This window comes from Sarcophilus harrisii, chromosome 3 (genome assembly GCF_902635505.1).
Source record: "Sarcophilus harrisii chromosome 3, mSarHar1.11, whole genome shotgun sequence".
Taxonomy (NCBI): domain Eukaryota; kingdom Metazoa; phylum Chordata; class Mammalia; order Dasyuromorphia; family Dasyuridae; genus Sarcophilus; species Sarcophilus harrisii.
The window spans coordinates 192,418,417-192,437,913 of record NC_045428.1 but is presented as its reverse complement, the minus strand read 5'-3'; the positions used below and the strand labels follow the sequence as shown (position 1 = coordinate 192,437,913).

At 34.3% G+C, this 19,497-nt stretch overlaps 1 protein-coding gene across 7 annotated transcripts in view; it reads right to left on the bottom strand.

Annotated features, from left to right (window-relative positions):
* ADGRG2 (adhesion G protein-coupled receptor G2) overlaps window positions 1–19,497 on the bottom strand; it is a 196,042-nt gene that overhangs the window by 97,652 nt on the left and 78,893 nt on the right. For all 7 annotated transcript variants that reach the window (XM_031958908.1, XM_031958905.1, XM_031958902.1 and 4 more), the window contains one exon: window positions 11,653–11,771. In XM_031958908.1, the coding sequence (XP_031814768.1) occupies window positions 11,653–11,770 (118 nt within the window). In that variant the 5' untranslated portion in view covers window position 11,771. The remainder of the gene's footprint in view (window positions 1–11,652; window positions 11,772–19,497) is intronic.

The following is a 19,497-nucleotide window of genomic DNA, read 5'->3' as shown; positions in this document are numbered from 1 at the left end:
GTGACTCTGGGCAAGTCACTTAACCCTGTCTGCCTCAGTTTCCTCATCTGTAAAATGAGCTGGAGAAGGAAATGGCAAACCATCCCAGTATCTTTGCCAAAAAATCCCCTAATAAAGTGGTGTATGTTGAGACCTTGGACTATGTGAACCTAAGCAAATCATTAACGTTTTCTTATAATGATGAAAATTATGCTTTGAGTACCTATCTCACAGGACTGTTGTAGTGAAATAATGTATGCAAATGGAAATACTTATAAGTATATACATCATGTCTTTCCTCTCATACCCCACAATATAAGTTCTTTGAGGACAGGACAGTAGGACAATATTTCATTTTTGTCTTTAAATCTCTAGTGCCTAGAGCATTTTTTTGGGGGGGGGATTTTCTTTTTTATTGATCTTTTATTTTTCTGGTTATACATGTATGTTAACTTTTAAAATACACATTTCTTTATGAATCATGGTGGGAGAGAAAAATCAGAACAAAAAGGAAAACCCACAAGAGGAAAAATAAACAGAAAAAAGAAGTGAACACAGCATGTGTTGATTTATATGCAATCTCCATAGTTCTCTTTTTGGATGCAGATGATGTTTTCTAACCAGAGTCTATTAGTATTGCCTTAGATAACTGAACCACTGAGAAGAACCAAGTCTTTCATAGGTGATCATCACACATTCTTGCTTTTATTGTGTATTCTTGGTTCTGCTTGTTTCACTCAGCATCAGTTCATGTAAATCTTTCCAGGTCTTTCTATAATCAGCTTGTTCATCATTTTTTATAGAACAATAATATTCCATACCTTCATATGCCAAAACTTATTCAGTCATTCCCCAATTGATGGGCATGTACTCATTTTCTAGTTCTTTGATGCCACAAAAAGAGCTGCTACAAACATTTTTTTGGACATGTGGGTCCTTTTTCTTCCTTTATGATTTCCTTGCTATACAGACCCAACAGTGGCACTGCTGGATTAAAGGGTATGCACAGTTTTATAGCCTTTGGGAATTGCTCTCCAGAATAGTTGGATCATTTCATAACTCCACCAACAATGCATTAATGATCCAGTTTTCCTACATCCCCTTTAACATTTATCATTATCTTTTCCTGTCATCTTAGCCAATCTGAGAGATGTGAGGTAGTATCTTAGAGTTGTTTTAATTTGCATTTTTCTAATCAATAGATTTAGAGCATTTTTCATATAATGATAGATGGCTTTAATTTCATCATCTGAAAATTATCCGTTCATATATCCTCTGACCATTTATTGATTGGAAATGATTTGTATTCTTATAAATTTGACAGAATTCTTTGTATATTTTAGAAATGAGACCTTTATCACAAACACTGGCTGTAAAAATATTTTCCCAGCTTTGTTCTTCTGTTTTAATCTTGTTTCTGTTTTTTTTTTGTGTGTGTGTGTGTGTGTAAAATCTTTTTAATTTAATGTAATCAAAGTTGTCCATTTTGTCTTTCATCATGTTCTCTAGTTCTTTGGTTATAAATTCTTCCCTTCTTCAAAGATCTGATAAGTAAATTATTCCTTGCTCTCCTAATTTGCTTATGGTATTTATACCTAAATCATGTATCCATTTTGACCTTATTTTGGTATGGGGTATGGATGTAGGTCTATTCTGAGTTATTTTCCAGTTTTCCCAACAATTTTTGTGAAATAGTGAGTTCTTATTCTAGAATCTGGATTTTAGGGGTTTTATCAAATGTTAGATTAATATAGTCATTGATTAATGTGTAATGTGTATCTAACCTATCCCACTGATCCATCATTCTATTTCTTAGTACCAAAAGATTTTAATGATTACTGCTCTAAAATAGTTTTAGGTCTGGTCCTGCTAGGCCATCATCCTTTGTATTTTTTTCTACTAATTCCCTTGATATTCTTGACCTTTTGTTCTTTCAGATGAATTTTGTTATTATTTTTTCTAGCTCTATAAAATAGTTTTTTTTTTGACAGTTTGATTGGTATGATACTGAACAAATAGACCAGTTTAAGTAGAATTGTTATTTTTATTGAATTATCTCAGCCTACCCTTGAGCAATTGATATTTTCCAATTGTTTAGATATGACTTTTATTTGTGTGAGAAGTACTTTGTAATTGTGCTCATATAATTCCTGGGTTTGTCTTGGTAGGTAGACACCAAATACTTTATTTTGTCTATAGTTATTTTAAATGGAATTTCTCTTTATATCTCTTGCTGCTGGGTTTGTCAGTAATATCCAGAAATACGAATGATTTGTGTGGGTTTATTTTATATCCTGCAACTTTGCTAAAGCTGTTAATTGTTTCAAGTGGATTTTTGGATGATTTTCTAGGATTATCCAAGTATACCATTATATCATTTGCAAAGAGTGATAGTTTTATCTCCTCATTGCCTATTCTAATTCCTTTAATTCCTTTTTTCTTTTTTTTTAATTGCTAAAGTCAACATTTCTAGTACAATGTTGAATAATAGTGATGATAATGGGAATCCTTGTTTCATCCTTGATCTTATTGGGAATGCATCCAGTTTCTATCACAAATAATGCTTCCTCTTGGTTTTAGATAGTACTTATTATTTTAAGGAAAATTCCTTTATCCCTATGCTTTCTAGGGATAGAAAGGAATGGGTGCTGTATTTTGTCAAAAGATTTTTCTGTATCTATTGAAATTATCATATGATTTCTGTTGCTTTTATTATTGATATGTCCAATTATGGTAATCATTTTCCTAATATTGGACCAGCCCTGAATTCTTGGTATAAATCCCTCTTGGAGTAATATGGTCATAATGTATTATCCTACTGCTAAGTTGTTGTAATCTCTTTGCTAATATTTTATTTAAAATTTTTGCATTAATATTAGGGAGATTGGCTGTAATTTTCTTTCTCTGTTTTGGCTCTTCTTGGTATCAATATATAGTATCAATTGATATAGTATCAATACTATATTTGCATCACAGAAGACTTTCAAAGAGGAAACTCTTTCTACCAATGCATATTGGCCTTTCTTTATTTTTTAGTCTTTCTTTTATTTTTTAGTCTTAGAAAGATGCCTGGGAGCACTGAGAAATTATGTGATTTGCCTAGGGTCACACAACCACTTGAAGTCAGAAGATTTTTAACTAAGGTCTTTCTGACATTGAGACTGGATTCCTAGTTACTTCTAGTTGCCTCTTATCTGGCATTTAGTAGAAACTTAAAAAATGCTTGTGCTTTGCTTGATTAAATTAATATTAGTTATTAGCCTGGCAGGTATTGGCTAACATAGTCTTAGAAAGAACTATTAATGTCAATTTTCAAAATAAGAGTGTTGTTGGTTTATCTGGGATTTTGAACATAAGATTTGAACATAAGCTATTATGGCTTTATTTATTTTATGTGTCTCACAAAAGACAATGTTTATCTACCTTCCAATAATCCAATAAGAATCATTAACAGAATAAAGTTGCATGGCTAATCAGTGAGTCATATAGCAAACATAAATTAGGTCAAACTAAATGAATCAGAATCATATGATGAATGGTCTTTCAAAGCTGCCTAAGAACCAGAGCAGGTACAAGTTTTTACTTGAATTCAATGAATGTATTATAATCTATTTGAAGTTAAATGGTGAAAGCACAGAAAGTTAGGCCTAGAAGGGACCTGATAGTTTAGTGCTTTTCTGTTATGTGTGATTCTTCATGCCCTTTCCTTGACAAAGATATTGGAGTAATTTGTCATTTCTTTCTCCACTCATTTTACAGATGAGCAACTGAGGCAAACTTGGTTAAGTGGCTTGACCTGGATCATACAATTTATTTTGTGTCTAAAGCCAGATTTGAACTCAGGAAGATGACTCTTGGTGAGTTCAGGCCTGGTATTCCAACCACTGAACTACTAGCTAATCAGGAGAAATCTTAGGGATCTTTTATTCCAGTCTCAATTTTGCTGATTTTTTTTTCCCCTTTTAAAAAATCTTTAAAAATATATTTTGTGAACTAATGCACACAAGATTAGAAGGGAAGCAATAAACTGGGAAAATATTTTTACAGTCAAAGGTTCTGATAAAGGCCTCAATTCCAAAATATATAGAGAATTGATTCTAATTTATAAGAAATCAAGCCCATTCTCCAATTGATAAATGATCAAAGGATATGAACAGACAATTCTCAGATGAAGAAATTTATTATTATTTTTTATTTTTTTATTTAATAGCCTTTTATTTACAGGTTATATGCATGGGTAACTATACAGCATTAACAATTACCAAACCTCTTGTTCCAATTTTTCACCTCTTACCCCCCCCCCCCCATCCCCTCCCCCAGATGGCAGGATGACCAGTAGATGTTAAATATATTAAAATATAAATTAGATACACAGTAAGTATACATGACCAAACCGTTATTTTGCTGTACAAAAAGAATCAGACTCTGAAATATTGTACAATTATCTTGTGAAGGAAATCAAAAATGCAGGTGGGCAAAAATATAGGGATTGGGAATTCAATGTAATGGTTTTTAGTCATCACCCAGAGTTCTTTCTCTGGGCGTAGCTGGTTCAGTTCATTACTGCTCCATTGGAAATGATTTGGTTGATCTCATTGCTGAGGATGGCCAGGTCCATCAGAACTGGTCATCATATTATAGTATTGTTGTTGAAGTATATAATGATCTCTTGATCCTGCTCATTTCACTCAGCATCAGTTCGTGTAAGTCTCTCCAGGCCTTTCTGAAATCATCCTGTTGGTCATTTCTTACAGAACAATAATATTCCATAATATTCATATACCACAATTTATTCAGCCATTCTCCAACTGATGGGCATCCATTCAGTTTCCAGTTTCTAGCCACTACAAAAAGGGCTGCCACAAACATTCATGCACATACAGGTCCCTTTCCCTTCTTTATGATCTCTTTGGGATATAAGCCCAGTAGTAACACTGCTGGATCAAAGGGTATGCACAGTTTGATAACTTTTTGAGCATAGTTCCAAACTACTCTCCAGAATGGTTGGATTCGTTCACAACTGCACTAACAATGCATCAATGTCCCAGTTTTCCCGCATCCCCTCCAACAATCATCATTATTTTTTCCTGTCATCTTAGCCAATCTGACAGGTGTGTAGTGGTATCTTAGAGTTGTCTTAATTTGCATTATGGCCATATGAAAAGATGCTCCAAGTCATTATTAATCAGAGAAATGCAAATTAAGACAACTCTAAGATACCACTACATACCTGTCAGATTGGCTGGAATGACAGGGAAAGATAATGTGGAATGTTGGAGGGCTGTGGGAAAACAAGGACACTGATACATTGTTGGAATTGTGAATATATCCAGCCATTCTGGAGAGTAATTTGGAACTATGCTCAAAAAGTTATCAAACTGTGCATACCCTTTGATCCAGCAGTGTTACTACTGGGCTTATATCCCAAAGAAATCATGAAGAAGGGAAAGGGACCTGTATGTGCCAAAATGTTTGTGGCAGCCCTGTTTGTAGTGGCTAGAAACTGGAAAATGAATGGATATGCATCAATTGGAGAATGGTTGAGTAAATTGTGGTATGTGAATGTTATGGAATATTATTGTTTTGTAAGAAATGACCCACAGGATGAATACAGAGAAGTTTGGAGAGACTTACATGAACTGATGCTATGTGAAATGAGCAGAACCAAGAGATCATTATATACTTCAACAACAATACTATATGAAGATGTATTCTGAAGGAAGTGAATTTCTTTGACAAAGAGACCTAATTCAGTTTCAATTGATCAATAATGGACAGAAGTGTTTGCATTTTTTTTTTTTTCCCCCGGGTTATTTTTACCTTCTGAATCCAATTCTTCCTGTGCGACAAGAGAACTGTTCGGTTCTGCACACATATATTGTATCTAAGATACTGTGACATATTTAACATGTATAGGACTGCTTGCCATCTGGGGGAGGGGGTGGAGGGGGGGAGGGGAAAAGTCAGAACAGAAGTGAGTGCAAGGGATAATGTTTTAAAAAATTACCCAGGCATCTGTTCTGTCAATAAAAAGTTATAATTATGTAAAAGTAAATAAATAAATAAATATATTTTGTGTTATGTGGAATGCCTCTCTGTGAAGGGAAAGGGAAATGGATTCTGTGGGAAAATTTGATGATGCAAAAAAAGATACAAATTAAAACTTATTTTAAAACTTCAAAACAAATAGCACATGGAATGTAGATCAAGAAAAGACAGAGGAATAAAAAATACTGTGTACGACTCCAAACTTTAGACTCAAGAAGTGTCTTGAGAAATGGTTTTCAATAATTTCCAAATAGGTCTCTTTGACTGATTTAATGTTTACATAGTGATTTTATAGTTTATAAAGGGCATTCCTCAGAACCCTATGAGGTAATGCAAGAATTATTATTGTCATTTTGCACTTGAAGAAGCTTTGGCCAGAGAGCTCCAGTTATTTATTCATGGTAATACAGTTAATTAGAGTCACACTCAGGATCTGAATTCATATAGTTCCTTTTCATGGTGCCATGTTATGGGAAGATAAATAGGATGGGGCAATAAACTTGAGTTGAACTTTGAAGGAAACTGGAGATTCTAAGAGCTAGAGGACAGGAAAGAATATGTGCAACTCTCTAATATATTAGAGATAGTCAGTTCAAAGGGACAGAATGGGAGATGGCATGGCATATGGAGAGTTTGGCTTATTTGGATCAAAAAGGGGTAGGATGAGTTTGGCCAGACCTCAGAATATGTGACAAGTAGTAATATGCAGTTAGCATAGAAAGGTAAATTAGACTCAGGTTGGGTAAGCTTTAATTGCTAAAAAAACCCAAAAAAACAAAACCAAAAAAGAATCTTTAAGGAAATTCCAATAGATTTATAATGGAAAAGGCCAATCACATCCATAAAGAGACTATGGAGACTGAATGTTGATTAAAGCATAATATTTTCACCTTAAAAAAGAATCTTTAATCCTAAAAGTAGTTGGAAATCACTGAAATTTACTGAACATAGTCAGACTTGTGCTTTAGGAAAATCATTTAGGTATTTACTTCAAAGGATTATTGTGAGGCATAAATCAAATTATGTATGTAAAGTGCCACATAAATGACACTACACTCTCATTAATTTATCTTTAATTCAATTGCAAAAACAATTTTTAATGGATAGGTTTGATCATGGCCCTTTCTTGTTTTCCTACATTCTTCAGAATTAAATATAAATTCTTTATGTTGACATTTAAGTTCTTCCAGGAATTAACAATCTCCAAATTTTCCAGTTGTATATGATACAAATCCCCTTCATATACTCTTAATTCTGGCTAAAATGGATTTCTACCTATTTCTTGATCTTCTAGTGCCTTCTATTACCACTATGCATTTATGGACATCATCCTCTCCCTTCATTCTTCATAAAACAGATGCTCTTCAGTTTTCTCTGCCTCTTTCAAGAGGTTTTACCTCTTTCATCAAGCCTTCCCTAAACTTAACCATAAGTGAAACTTCCCTCTTCAGTCTTTCATCCCATACTCTAACCTGTTCAATGTTGCCAATGTTGTGGCTCCTTTTAGGAATATTGCGTGATTTTAAAATAGGTGTAGTAGGTAATCTATTGATGGAGGAAGTATTTTGCTTTATAGAATGAAATGTCTTCAATAGGTTTATTATTTTCACAAACATTTATAGAGACAGGAAAATAGAGAGATATTCAATGTTAATACTTTGCATTGTGTTTATAGTCTCCCTTCCTTAATATATACACCATTTTCCTAGTTAAATTCTAAATCATTCAATTCTTTCATCTTTCCTTTCCCTCCTGACAATAGATACCTAATCACTTGCCAAGTCTAGTTGATTTCACATTCATGATATCAGTCCCTTTCTCCTCACTTACAATGCTATCACCCTAATTCATTAACTCTTACACAGCTGATGTGAGAAGTATCTTGGAGAATATCTACATTTTAAATATTGGAGAATATCTTGGGAGAAGTATCTACATTTTAGCCAACTTTTCCAGAACTGATAAAATAATAAAATCATTTCACTCTCCTCCTCAAAAACCTTAAATGGTTCCCTGGTGCCTCTAGGGCAAAACATGAACTTCTTACCCTAACATTTAAAGCCCTCCACAATCTAGTCCTAGCCTTATTTCTTATAGTAGATTTCACACTATAATCTGACCAAACGTCTACTAATTGTTCCTGATTTTATCCTGCTGGTTTTCACAAGCCTGCTTCTCTCCTTTATATTACCTGTTGGAATGCCCAGCTCTGACACTGTCTTTTCCATTATCTTCCATTAAAGATGAAGTCTTCTCTGATCCTCCTAAGTGAAATTGATTTCCTCTGTCTCAGTTCACTCAGAACATTTTTTTGTACCCCATCTCATCTTATCCTTTTTTATACTTAATTATTCACATATACTTTCTTTTTTAGTAGTCTGCAAATTCTAGTGATACACACTCTTTTGGAAGTATGGGCTTCTCCAGTGTCTTAAGGGTTCACAGTTCTGAACTGTGGCTGAGCTGGCTTAAAGATCAGGAGGCAGAGACTCTAGAGAAAAGCAAGGTTGTATCTCTGGAATTGCTGACAGCAGAAAAAGATCTTTTTATTGGCTTAGAAAGATAATAAATCTGGAGATTATAAGATATGGGATCACTGAAGTAGCTCAAAGCCATAATTGTTTCCAAATGGAAAACTCCAGCTAGGACAATTGTAGCCATCTTCTGCCATGATATCATGTTGCATCTCTAGAAGAAGCAAGCATTCCTATTAGAAAGTTCTCCTTCAAATGTAAAAAAGGCATGAACATAGACCAAGAGTGGTAGTAGAATCTTATGGCACCATAAGGCAAGTCATCAATATTTCACCAAATATAAAAAAAGTCAGATTTTTAGTACCATCTTCCTTTGCTGCAAAGAGATATTAAATAATCTTTTAAAGAAATGAAAGAAGGAAGCTTTAATTAACACTTATTAAGTGCTGGGTGGGCAGCTGGGTAGCATAGGAGATAGAGTAATGGACCTGGAACCCAGAAGACATCATTAGGAGTTCAAATTTAAATTTGGTCTCAAACACTTCTTTAATCCTGTTTGCCCTAATTCCTCCTCTAATTCCTAATGAACTAAAGAAGGAAATGGCAAACCATTCCAGTATCTCTCCCACGAAAACACCAATGCTCTCACAAAGAATCAGACAGAACTGAAATGACTGAACTTCAGTGTGCCAAGCACTCTGCTAAACTCTTATATATTATATAATTATATATTTATTATATATTATATATTATCTTATATATTATTATATATTATATATTATCTAATATATTATATTATATATTATATATATATTTATTATATATATTATCTAATTTAATCCTCACAATAACCCTGGTAAAATGGTTACTCCCTTTTGCAATCAAGAAAATTGAGGTAGACAGAGATTAAGTGATTTACCCAGGCCAAACTTTGAGTCAAAACTCAAAGGAAATCTTGTTTTGCTGTCCTTTCAAAGAGAAAGTATTCAATACTTGTACTTAGATCTTTCTAACATAAAACACAATTATTAAAATTTGGGATGAACTATTTGCTTTCCTAGATATACTCATATTACCAACAAGCCCTTGATGTATGGCCTGTATCTGAGGCTATATTTGAACTCAGGCTCTAGGCTCATGCTGATCTGTTAGAATCCTTACAAAGTGATAAATCAGTTGCCTAATTTAGCATGGTACTTAGCAAATCCTCTAGCTCACTAATGTATTTAAGTACTCATTGGAGTTCACACTTTTGGGAGATTCACAAATCAGTATTCAGTATGAGATTCACAAATCAGAAACCCATAATCCCACTCTTGGGTCCCATAATCCCACTCTTACAGGAGGAGTCAAGAGCATAAAAAGAGCTTCAGTGAGTCAGTCAGAGTCAGTTTGGAACATTGCCAGGAGTCGGAAAGGAGCACTATGGGAGGAAGCCCACAAGCTCACTCTCGGAGGTGGAGTCAGATTCATTCCATCTTCCACCTTTTGTGCTGGCTGGAGGCTGAAGAAAGCAGAGGCAAAGGACAAGTTGCAAGAGCTCTTGGAGAAAATAAACGTTTGGATTTTATCAGCTGGCTGCATTTGGAGTAATTATTACTCGGAACTGAAACTAAGACTTTCTCCAAAAAACCTCACCAAGAAATCTGCCTTCACAGAGAACCATCATATATTCTATAAAAGAAGAGAACACCACACTGATCTACTGTGATACCTAAGGGGCTTATTGGTAAAACCACTGTGGTTTTATCTTGTAGAAATATAATCTTTTACTTAGACCTGGAAGAGAACTTAAAAATCATTAAGTTTAGCCCTTTTATTTTACAGATGAAGAAATGGAGGCCCAGAAAAAATGAAATAACTTTCCAAGGCTGAAATAATTTTCCAAGTTTGTTACTTACAAATAGTAATAACATTACTATTTGTAATTGTTACTATTACAAAAATAGGATTTGAACCCATGTTCTCAATTTAAAATCCTTTGTACCAGGCTGCCTTTTTCAACCAGCAAAGGGTAATTTCTAAGTGATGAGACTGATGGCATTTATCATGTTGTAGTTTGTAGCCTTTCATATTGTCAAAACTCAAAGGAATTTTATTGGCTTAGAAAGATAATAAATCTGGAGATTACAAGATATGGGATCACTGAAGTAGCTCAAAGCCATAATTGTTTCCAAATGTTTGGGTGTCCTTTCTAAGAGAAAGTATTTAGTACTTGTACTTAGATCTTTCTAACAGAAGACACAATTATTAAAATTTGGGATGAACTATTAGCAGTTCTCTATAACTTTTCTAGATACATTCATATTACCAAATTGTATAGGCAGCACTTACTGCCTATACAATTCAGAAATTAATCATTTATTGTTTTGTGTAATTTTCCAATTGTTTCATGTGTATGAATCTTACCTCTCCAGCTATATTTTAAAGTATTTCAAGGCTGGGTTTGCTTATTACTTTTCTTCATTGACTCCCAACAGTCAAATGTAGTGCTGATCATATACAAAATGAATAAGATGATGGGAGCAAGCTACCCAGCAGCCATAAGAGTGTCACTCAGTAGGTCCTATTGTCCATGTTCTATACTGAAATTTTGTTTTCCATCATTGGGTAAAGTTTTTCATTTATTTAGTTTGAGAGATTAGAGAGTTTCTAATCTATACAATGAGGTTTCTCTTTGATGGCCAAGGAAAGTATATTTTAAATATTGTTTAAATATTTAATACATAAATATATAATACATAATATCAGTAATATAGAATTACATAATCCTTCATGGTTTTTAAAGCTCTTTTGCCCATCTCATCTCCTGGGGAAATTTTGCTTTCTTTAATTTCCTTCTTCAACTTATTCTTTTAAAGAAATTTTTATTTTGACTTCTGAATTCTATTTCTCCTTCTCCTTCCCCATCCACTGAGAAGGCAAGAAATATGATTCTCATTATATATGTGTGTGTGTATGTGTATGTACAGTCAAACAAAAACATTTTCACATTAGCCATATTCGACTTAATCTTCAAAATTATTTGAAATCTGTTCTCCAAAAATGAATTCTATTCATTTTACTGATTATTTTTTTTTCTTGAACTTTCTATTTTGGTGTGTAAAAGAACATACAAAAAAAGGAAAAGAAAAGAAAAAGATTGACTTACCTTTTTGAGATGTAAATAGAACCATGTGAAACCAGATCACAACCACAGATATTTTAAACTTCAGGAAAAGACCTTCAGTTCTGCCAAGATCATAGTACTGTCCTCCAGAGGAAATCATTCTAGAACATATGAGGGAAAGAAAATCTATTACCCAATTCAATTTAACTAAGTAAACAATATTTTTTAAAAGTCTCTATTATGTGCCAAGCAATAGGTATATGAAGTGAAAAAAAACAAACAAACAAGCTAGTACCTACATTAAAGGAGTGATATTTCACTGAGGGTGAAGAGGTGAGATGAACCATTTAATATACATGCATAGCTATGCAAAGTAATTCCAAGAGAAGAAAGCAGTAGCAATTGAGGGGTTTTAGGAAAGGCAATCTTAATATTATGTATTTTAGCCTAGAGGCAATAGGGAGCTACTGAATATTTTTGCTTACTGTAGTGTCATGGTTAGATGTGTCTTTTAAGAATATTGTTTTGGTAATGTTTTGGTAATTATGAAGCACAAGATAAATAAGACATAGTCTTTGGTCTTAAAGGGTTTATGATGTAATAGGAGACACTAAGGAAAATTCTTTCCTGAAGTTTGGCATGATCTTGGGCTAGGGGAAGAACCAGGCATTATAATAAGTACTAGGGATATATAAAGAAAGGCAAGAACAGTTCCTAAATTCTTTTTTATTAGGAGAGACAATCTGTAAATAACATGATATATACAAAGTAGATAGAAGGTAATCTCAAAGGAGAAGGCATTAAGAGCTGATAGGATGAGGGAAGATTTTCTATAGAAGGTGGGATTTGAGATGAATGTTGAAGAAAGACAAGAAACAAGAAGTGGAGATGAGGAGGGAGAGTCTTTTGGGGTTTTCTTTGTTTGCCATTTCCTTCTCCAGTTCATTTTACAGATAAGGAACTGAGGCAAACAGGGTTAAGTGACTTGCTGAGGGTCACACAGCTGGGAAGGGTCGAAGGCTGGATGTGAACTCATGAAGATGAGGCTTCCTAACTCTAGGTCTAGTATTCTATAAACTGTACCATGTAGCTGCCAGTGGTTAATAAAAAAAAACTGCTAAACTAGGAATCAGGACATTTGGGCTTTAGACTAGCTCGAATACCAACTTTCTGTGAAATCTTTGAAAAATGGCAGCAATGTGGTACAGTCTTCCTTCCTTTCCCTCTCTCCCTTCCATCTTCTTTCCTTCCTTTCTTTCCTCCCTCCTTCCCTCCTTCTAAATTTCCTCCCTCCTTCCCTCCCTCCTTCCTTTCTTCCCTCTCTTCCTATCCTCCCTCCCTCCCTTTTCTTCTTCACTTTTTCCTGAGATGCTACTGGAGCTGCCCTGTGCTTTCATACCATAAACAAAGGGACAAAAGGACATGATTGACCACAACTGTTTACAAAAATTTATATTAGATTAGCCAGATGTAGTCTTTAATAGAATGAAAGGACATGCTTAGAGACTATTGCCAATTGCAATTAGCTGAATTAAGGCATAGAAGGGGATGAGGACTACAAATTGCTTCATATCTATATCTTTTTTTTTCTTCATCATGTCTATTAGTGTAGCAAACACCTACAATTTTAAAAAATTATAATTTTATACTTCACTGCTTGCTCTTTAAATTCTGTATATTTTATATATTCTATAGTTACTTTTGAATTTATCTTTCTATTTCCTCCTGAGAGTTTTTATTGTTAATATTCAGAAAGGCTGATACTTTTTACAGATTTATTTTATATCCTACTACCTTAACTTGATTGTTTTTATTTCCATTACTTTTAGTTAAAATTTTAGTGTTCTCTCAAAAAGTTATTATATTTGATATGAAAATAGTAATTTTATTGTCTCTTTGCCTCTATCTATTTCTTCAATTTCTTTTTTGTCTTATTATTTTAGCAGCATTTTTATAACTATTTTAAATAACAGTTTTGGTAACAGATATTCTTGCTTTGCTCTTGATCATTTAGCATTTTTCTCTCATAGATAATTGTAGATATTGATTTTAAATATACCATTGACCTTTTTTTCCCTTATCCCAGATCAAGCAAAAGCAAGCCATTGACCTTTTTAAGAAAAATAATTTATTCTACTTTTTGAGATTTATTTTTTAATATAAAATGATAAATTTTGTCAAAAGTTTTTCTGTTTCTATTGGTACAATAATGATATTTGCTGCTTTATCATTGTTAAAATTTATTATTTTTTAGTTTTCTTGATATTCAACATCCCTACACTCCAAGTCATAGTGTATAACATTTTAATATATTGTTATGGATTCTTTATTAACACTTCATTCAATATTTTATAGGAATATTGTTCAATAGTTTTTTTTTTTTCTGCTTTCTCTCTCCCTGGTTTAGGTATCTGGAACATACTTATTTCAAGGAAGATGTTTGGTCAGATCCCTTCTTTCCTTACTTCTAAAATCAATTTATATAATATTGGAATTTATTGTTCTTTGGATGTTTAATAGAATTTTCTTGTAAACATATTTGCTCCTGATATTTTTCTTTGATCATTCCTTTATGACCGGTTCAATTTATTTTTATGAAAAATTCTCTAATTCCTTTTCTGTTATTCTAAATATTTAAAATATTTATAAATATTAATATATTTATCACTTGCACATATGTAACCTGTATCACATTGCTCATCATTTCAGGGAGGAGTTGATATGGAGCTTAAAATAAAAACCAAGTGTTAAAAATTGATTTTACATGCAACTAAGGAAAAAAAATATTATTTAAAAAGAAATTTACTGATCTACATGGGGAAAAAGTAATTCATAAAATTTAATGAAGTAATTTTTTTTAAAAGAAAGCACCTTTGGGACAACTTTATTAGCTGAGAACATAACAAGAATGATATGTACTTTTTCCTGTTCCCATATAATTTTGATTTCCCCCACTTTTTTGCTGGTTGCTGTCAATTAATTAGACCTATGATTCCCTCAGTATAAGGGAGCATATCAGTGCATATCAATACTATTATTTTATTGTTGTTGTTGTCATACTGAAAGAGTTAGTTATGATATAATTTCATAGTTGCTATTAAATAAGAGATTAGAAGAAGAGATAAGTAATGATGACAACTTGTTGGAGAAAGATATAAATACTTATTTATTGGCTTGATATTAAAAGCATAGATGGCAGCTATCATCACCCGGAACATAGTCAGCAATGTGATGGTAAACATCCTTAAATCTGTCAAATCTGATGACTATGACTATTTAAAAAGAAATTTACTAAACCATTTTATTTTCCTTAGTTGCATGTAAAATCAATTTTTGACACTTGGTTTTTATTTTAAGCTCCAAATCAACCCCTCCCTGAAATGGTGAGCAATGTGATATAGATTACATATGTGCAAATGATAAATATATTAATATTTATAAATATTTTAATGTGTGTTTCAATATATGTTGGATTCTCCCATTAGAAGGCATGGTATTACAATATGACATATATGGAAATGTGTTTTTAAAAGAATTGCACATATTTAACCTGCATAGGATTATTTGCTGTCTTGGAGAGGGAAGAAGTAAAAGAGGGAGGGAGAAAAATTTGGAACACATAGACCTACAAAAATGCATGTTAAAAACTATCTTTACATGTATTTGGAAAATAAAATACTATTTATTTTTTTTTTTAAGAGAGAATGGATTGCTTTACTTTTTTATTTGAATGCCAAATATTTAGAACAGTGCTTAGAACATAATAAGCACTTAATAAGTGTTTTTGCATTCACATTTCTTCCATTTATACTTATTTAATTCCTTAAATTAAAACCTTTAGGTCACCTTGTTTATATTTGACACATTATGTAGAGTCAATTATTCAAACAGTTCTAATTTCTGACTCCTGCTTTGGTTTTTGTCATCTGCATATTTCTAGTCATCCCTACTTCTGTTCTTCTTATATTATAGCCATTGTATGTGGCCTCTAGTTTAGCAGTTACATAAACAATATTCACTCTCCTCCTTTTTCATTTTAAATTCCATTTAATTCAACAAATATATATTCTTAGTGTAAAGTCCCTTTAATTAGCTGTAAGACTCAAGAAAAATATATTTTTATTAGATCTATATTCTACCTCCTTTTAAAAATTGCCATAATTTCTTTATTTTTAACTGGGATCCAAAAATCTAGACCTTGTTCTCAAAGAATATCTTCTTAATGAACTGTTCATTTTCCAAATAAACCACACCCTTCTGAAGCCCTGGCCTTGGATTGACAGTAGTGATGAAATTATCACCTGTTCCCTTCAAGTCTTCAATTTCTTGCCTAAGCCTTCTTAATCCTTAGCAATGCTTTTTAGATTCTTTTTGGCAATATCATTTGTACCCACGTGTATCATCAGAAATAGATCATACGTGGTTCTCTTCAACAATGAGATGATCCAAACCAGTTCCAATTGTTCAGAAATTTGACCAGAAAAGTTACGCAATGGTGAGTGAAGCTGTTTGGGGAGAAGAATGATACCTCACCCCTACCTCCTTCTATGAGCAATGGTCAGTTTATTTGACATAGTTCCAGAACTGAAAATGGAGAAGAGATAAAAGGAGAATCCATATACAGTAGCAAGGCAGCCAGCAAGTAGATGGTTGGAAAAAGGAAATAGATAATGATCAGGATGTGCCTGAAATTGTGAGTCTTTTGAGATAATTAGGCTTAGTGGGATAAGAACCATTATTGAAAATTGGCTGCAGATGTTTATATCTTAATCAAAAGAACTGGTAAAGTGAGTTTGAGGTGGAAGGTGTGGAGAAGATTGGCAGCATTTATTGAAAATATTTATTCACATGAAGAAATCCAACACAGGAGAGAACATTTAAGTGAAGATCAAAAGAAAAAGAAACAAAATCATATTATCATTGAAGTATACTATGGACCACCTGGACAGAAGGATGAAATAGCCAATGAATTTAGTAAACAGGTCACAAGTCAGTCCTAAAAACATATATAGGTCTTCAATTAAAGAGATATGTGCCTTTCTCTTTCTCACTCTGTCTCTTGCACTCTCAGTGTCTGTCTCTGTCTCTGTCTCTCTGTCTCTCTTTGTCTGTCTGTCTCTATCTTTCTCTCTCTCTCTCTCTCTCACACACACACATATACACACACACACACACTCTTTCTGTCTCTTCTTCACTCTCTCTCCCTTCCTTGCTTTCTTCCCCTTCTGTCCCCTTCCCTCACTTCCCTTAATTCCTCTTCTTTCCTCTCCTCTCTATTTCTGTCCACTCCCCTTCCTTCTCCTCTATTCTCTCTCTGTGCCAAAACAAAAGCCCCAAACATCTAAAATTCCTTGATTTGTCTTAATGATTATTTATCCTTCAAAAGGTGGAGGAACTCATTTGGGCAAAGTCTGGTCTATATTTGATTCCAATCAACTTATGAGAATTGGTGCCTAGAGATGGGAATTTTGGCCAAAAATGATGAATCTGTCATAGAATTTGAGAGAGAGAAGGAAAGGCAACTTGGGCATAGTTTAACCTTTGATTTTGAGAGAGAAAATTCAAAGGGGTCTGTAATGGGCTGAGGTTTGAGCTGATGCACTGAGGTCCCAAGTACATGAGGCTAGATAGTAATTGGGCTATACTCTATTAATATACATGATTGGATAAAGAATGGTCCCTGCCCACTCTCCGTGCAAGTCCTGATGTGTTGTATAGGAAATGACGACTTTGGTGGGTGGAGGCAGAGAGAGAGGGAGGAAGAGAAGCTGGGGGAGATTGGGCTGGGTTCGAGACTCCGAGCTGCTGGTGGAGCTAGCCTCTTGACTCAGCTGCACACATTGCTATCGCCGATTCTCTTCCACCTCCGATCCTTCTTCACTGAGAATAAAGACTGACGATTTTCCCCTAACCTGAATTCCTGTCTCGTGCTGATCTTAAAATACACGATTTTCACAGGGTCAGAAAAAAAGATAATATCCCATAAATTAACATTCTACAGGAATATTCAGCTTGGTAAAGAAGGAAAAGTTCTCAAGAATGAAATTCTGATGGCTCAAAGAAATGTAATTATGGGGGTGGAGCCAAGATGGCAGAGAAGGCACATGGGACTTTCTAAACTCCTCTCATATCCTCACTACTAATTACTAAATTCAGCCTCAAAAATAGTGCTTGACTGGTAAAATTCATGAAAATTGGAAGTACAATAACTTACCAGTTAAAGATAATCTAGAAGATCGCCAGAAAAGGTTTGTCCTGAGCAGCGGGAGCAGGTCAGTGCAAGCAGGGATAGAACCAGAGGTTAGCATACAGAGCAGATGGGGCGGGGGCAGTCTCCTGGCTGTAAAATTTACAGGGAGGACTCTACCACAGGTTGACTGCTCTGCTCTGGTTATAAAGCAGTACAGCAGCAGAGAAATTAAAGCCAAAGGTAGAGGTTACTCTAAAAAAACTCCAGAACCTAACAGGATCTGGCTATATCCACCCAAAACCAGAAGTGAGTGACTCAGCACAGACCACAGCACAGGGCTTTCCCTGGGGCGGCAGAGGGGCACAGCCTGGGGCAGCCTCTAATTTGCACAGTATGGGGCTCGTCCTGGGGAAATAGAATTTCCAAAGCTTCACTGTGCTCCCCAAGGCAGAGACACTCTCAGTACCCTGAGGGGCTATTTGCAGGGCAACTGCTAATACCCACAGCCCCACAATGGGCTTTTGCCTGGGGCAGTGACACTTTCACTTCTAAGCCTCTAGTCCCAGGACAATCTGCACAGCAGGGCTCTTCACAGGGCACTTTCACAGGTCGGCCTGTGCTACCCAGGCCTGAGTCACTTCTGGTGGTGTGGGGCTTTTCCCAAATCATGTCTGCAGCTCGGTCGCTCTTTGCAGCCTGTTGGCAGGATAGCTACTGTCCATATACCTATCACTGCTCTGCAGAGGAAGCTGGTAACTTCCTTGCCCTGAAGGCAGACCAAAAGGGCTTTAAAAAAAATGAATAAAAGAGCCAAAAGGACCATCCATAGCTTCTATACAAAAAGAGATCAGGTTTTCAACCCCTGGGAGAATAATAGCAGACAATCTCCAGACAAAACTCCAAAGGGGAATGTAACCTGATCCCCATCACACAAGGATCTCTTAGAAGAAACTATAAAAAAATATTAAAAGATGGCTACAAGAAAAATGGGGAAAGGAAAGAGAAGCTATGCAAGAGAGTAACAACTTCCTGAAATGTGAATTGGAAAAGGCAAAGAACTCCCAGGAAAGTAGGATTTGTGAATTGGAAAAGATAAAGAACTCCCAAGAAAGTAGGATTTGTGAATTGGAAAAAGAAAATAATTCAGTAAAAAAAAATTAGTGAAATGGAAAAAAATTCCATAGAGCAAAACAACTCATTTAAAAACTCAATTGGATATATACAAAAAGAAGTTTAAAAAAGCTAATGAAGAAAATAACTCATTAAAAATCAGAACTGAATAGAAATGAATGATTCATTGAGACATCAAGAATCAGTCAAGCAAAACCAAAAAAATTAAAAATTAGAAAAAAAGTGTTAAATATCTACTTGGAAAACCAGCAGACATGGAAAATAGATGTAGGAGAGATAATCTGAGGATTATTGGACGTCCTGAAAATTATGATGAAATAAAGAGCCTAGATACTATTTTACAGGAAATCATCAAAGAGAATTGCCCAGATATAATAGAATCAGAAGGTAAAATAGGCAATGAAAGAATTCATCGAACACCTTCTGAAAAAGATCCTAAAATAAAAACTCCAAGGAATATTGTGGCTAAATTTCAGAAGTATCAGACTAAGGAAAAAATTTACAAGCAGCCAGAAAAAAACAATTCAAATACTGAGGGAACCACACTAAGGATCACACAAGATCTA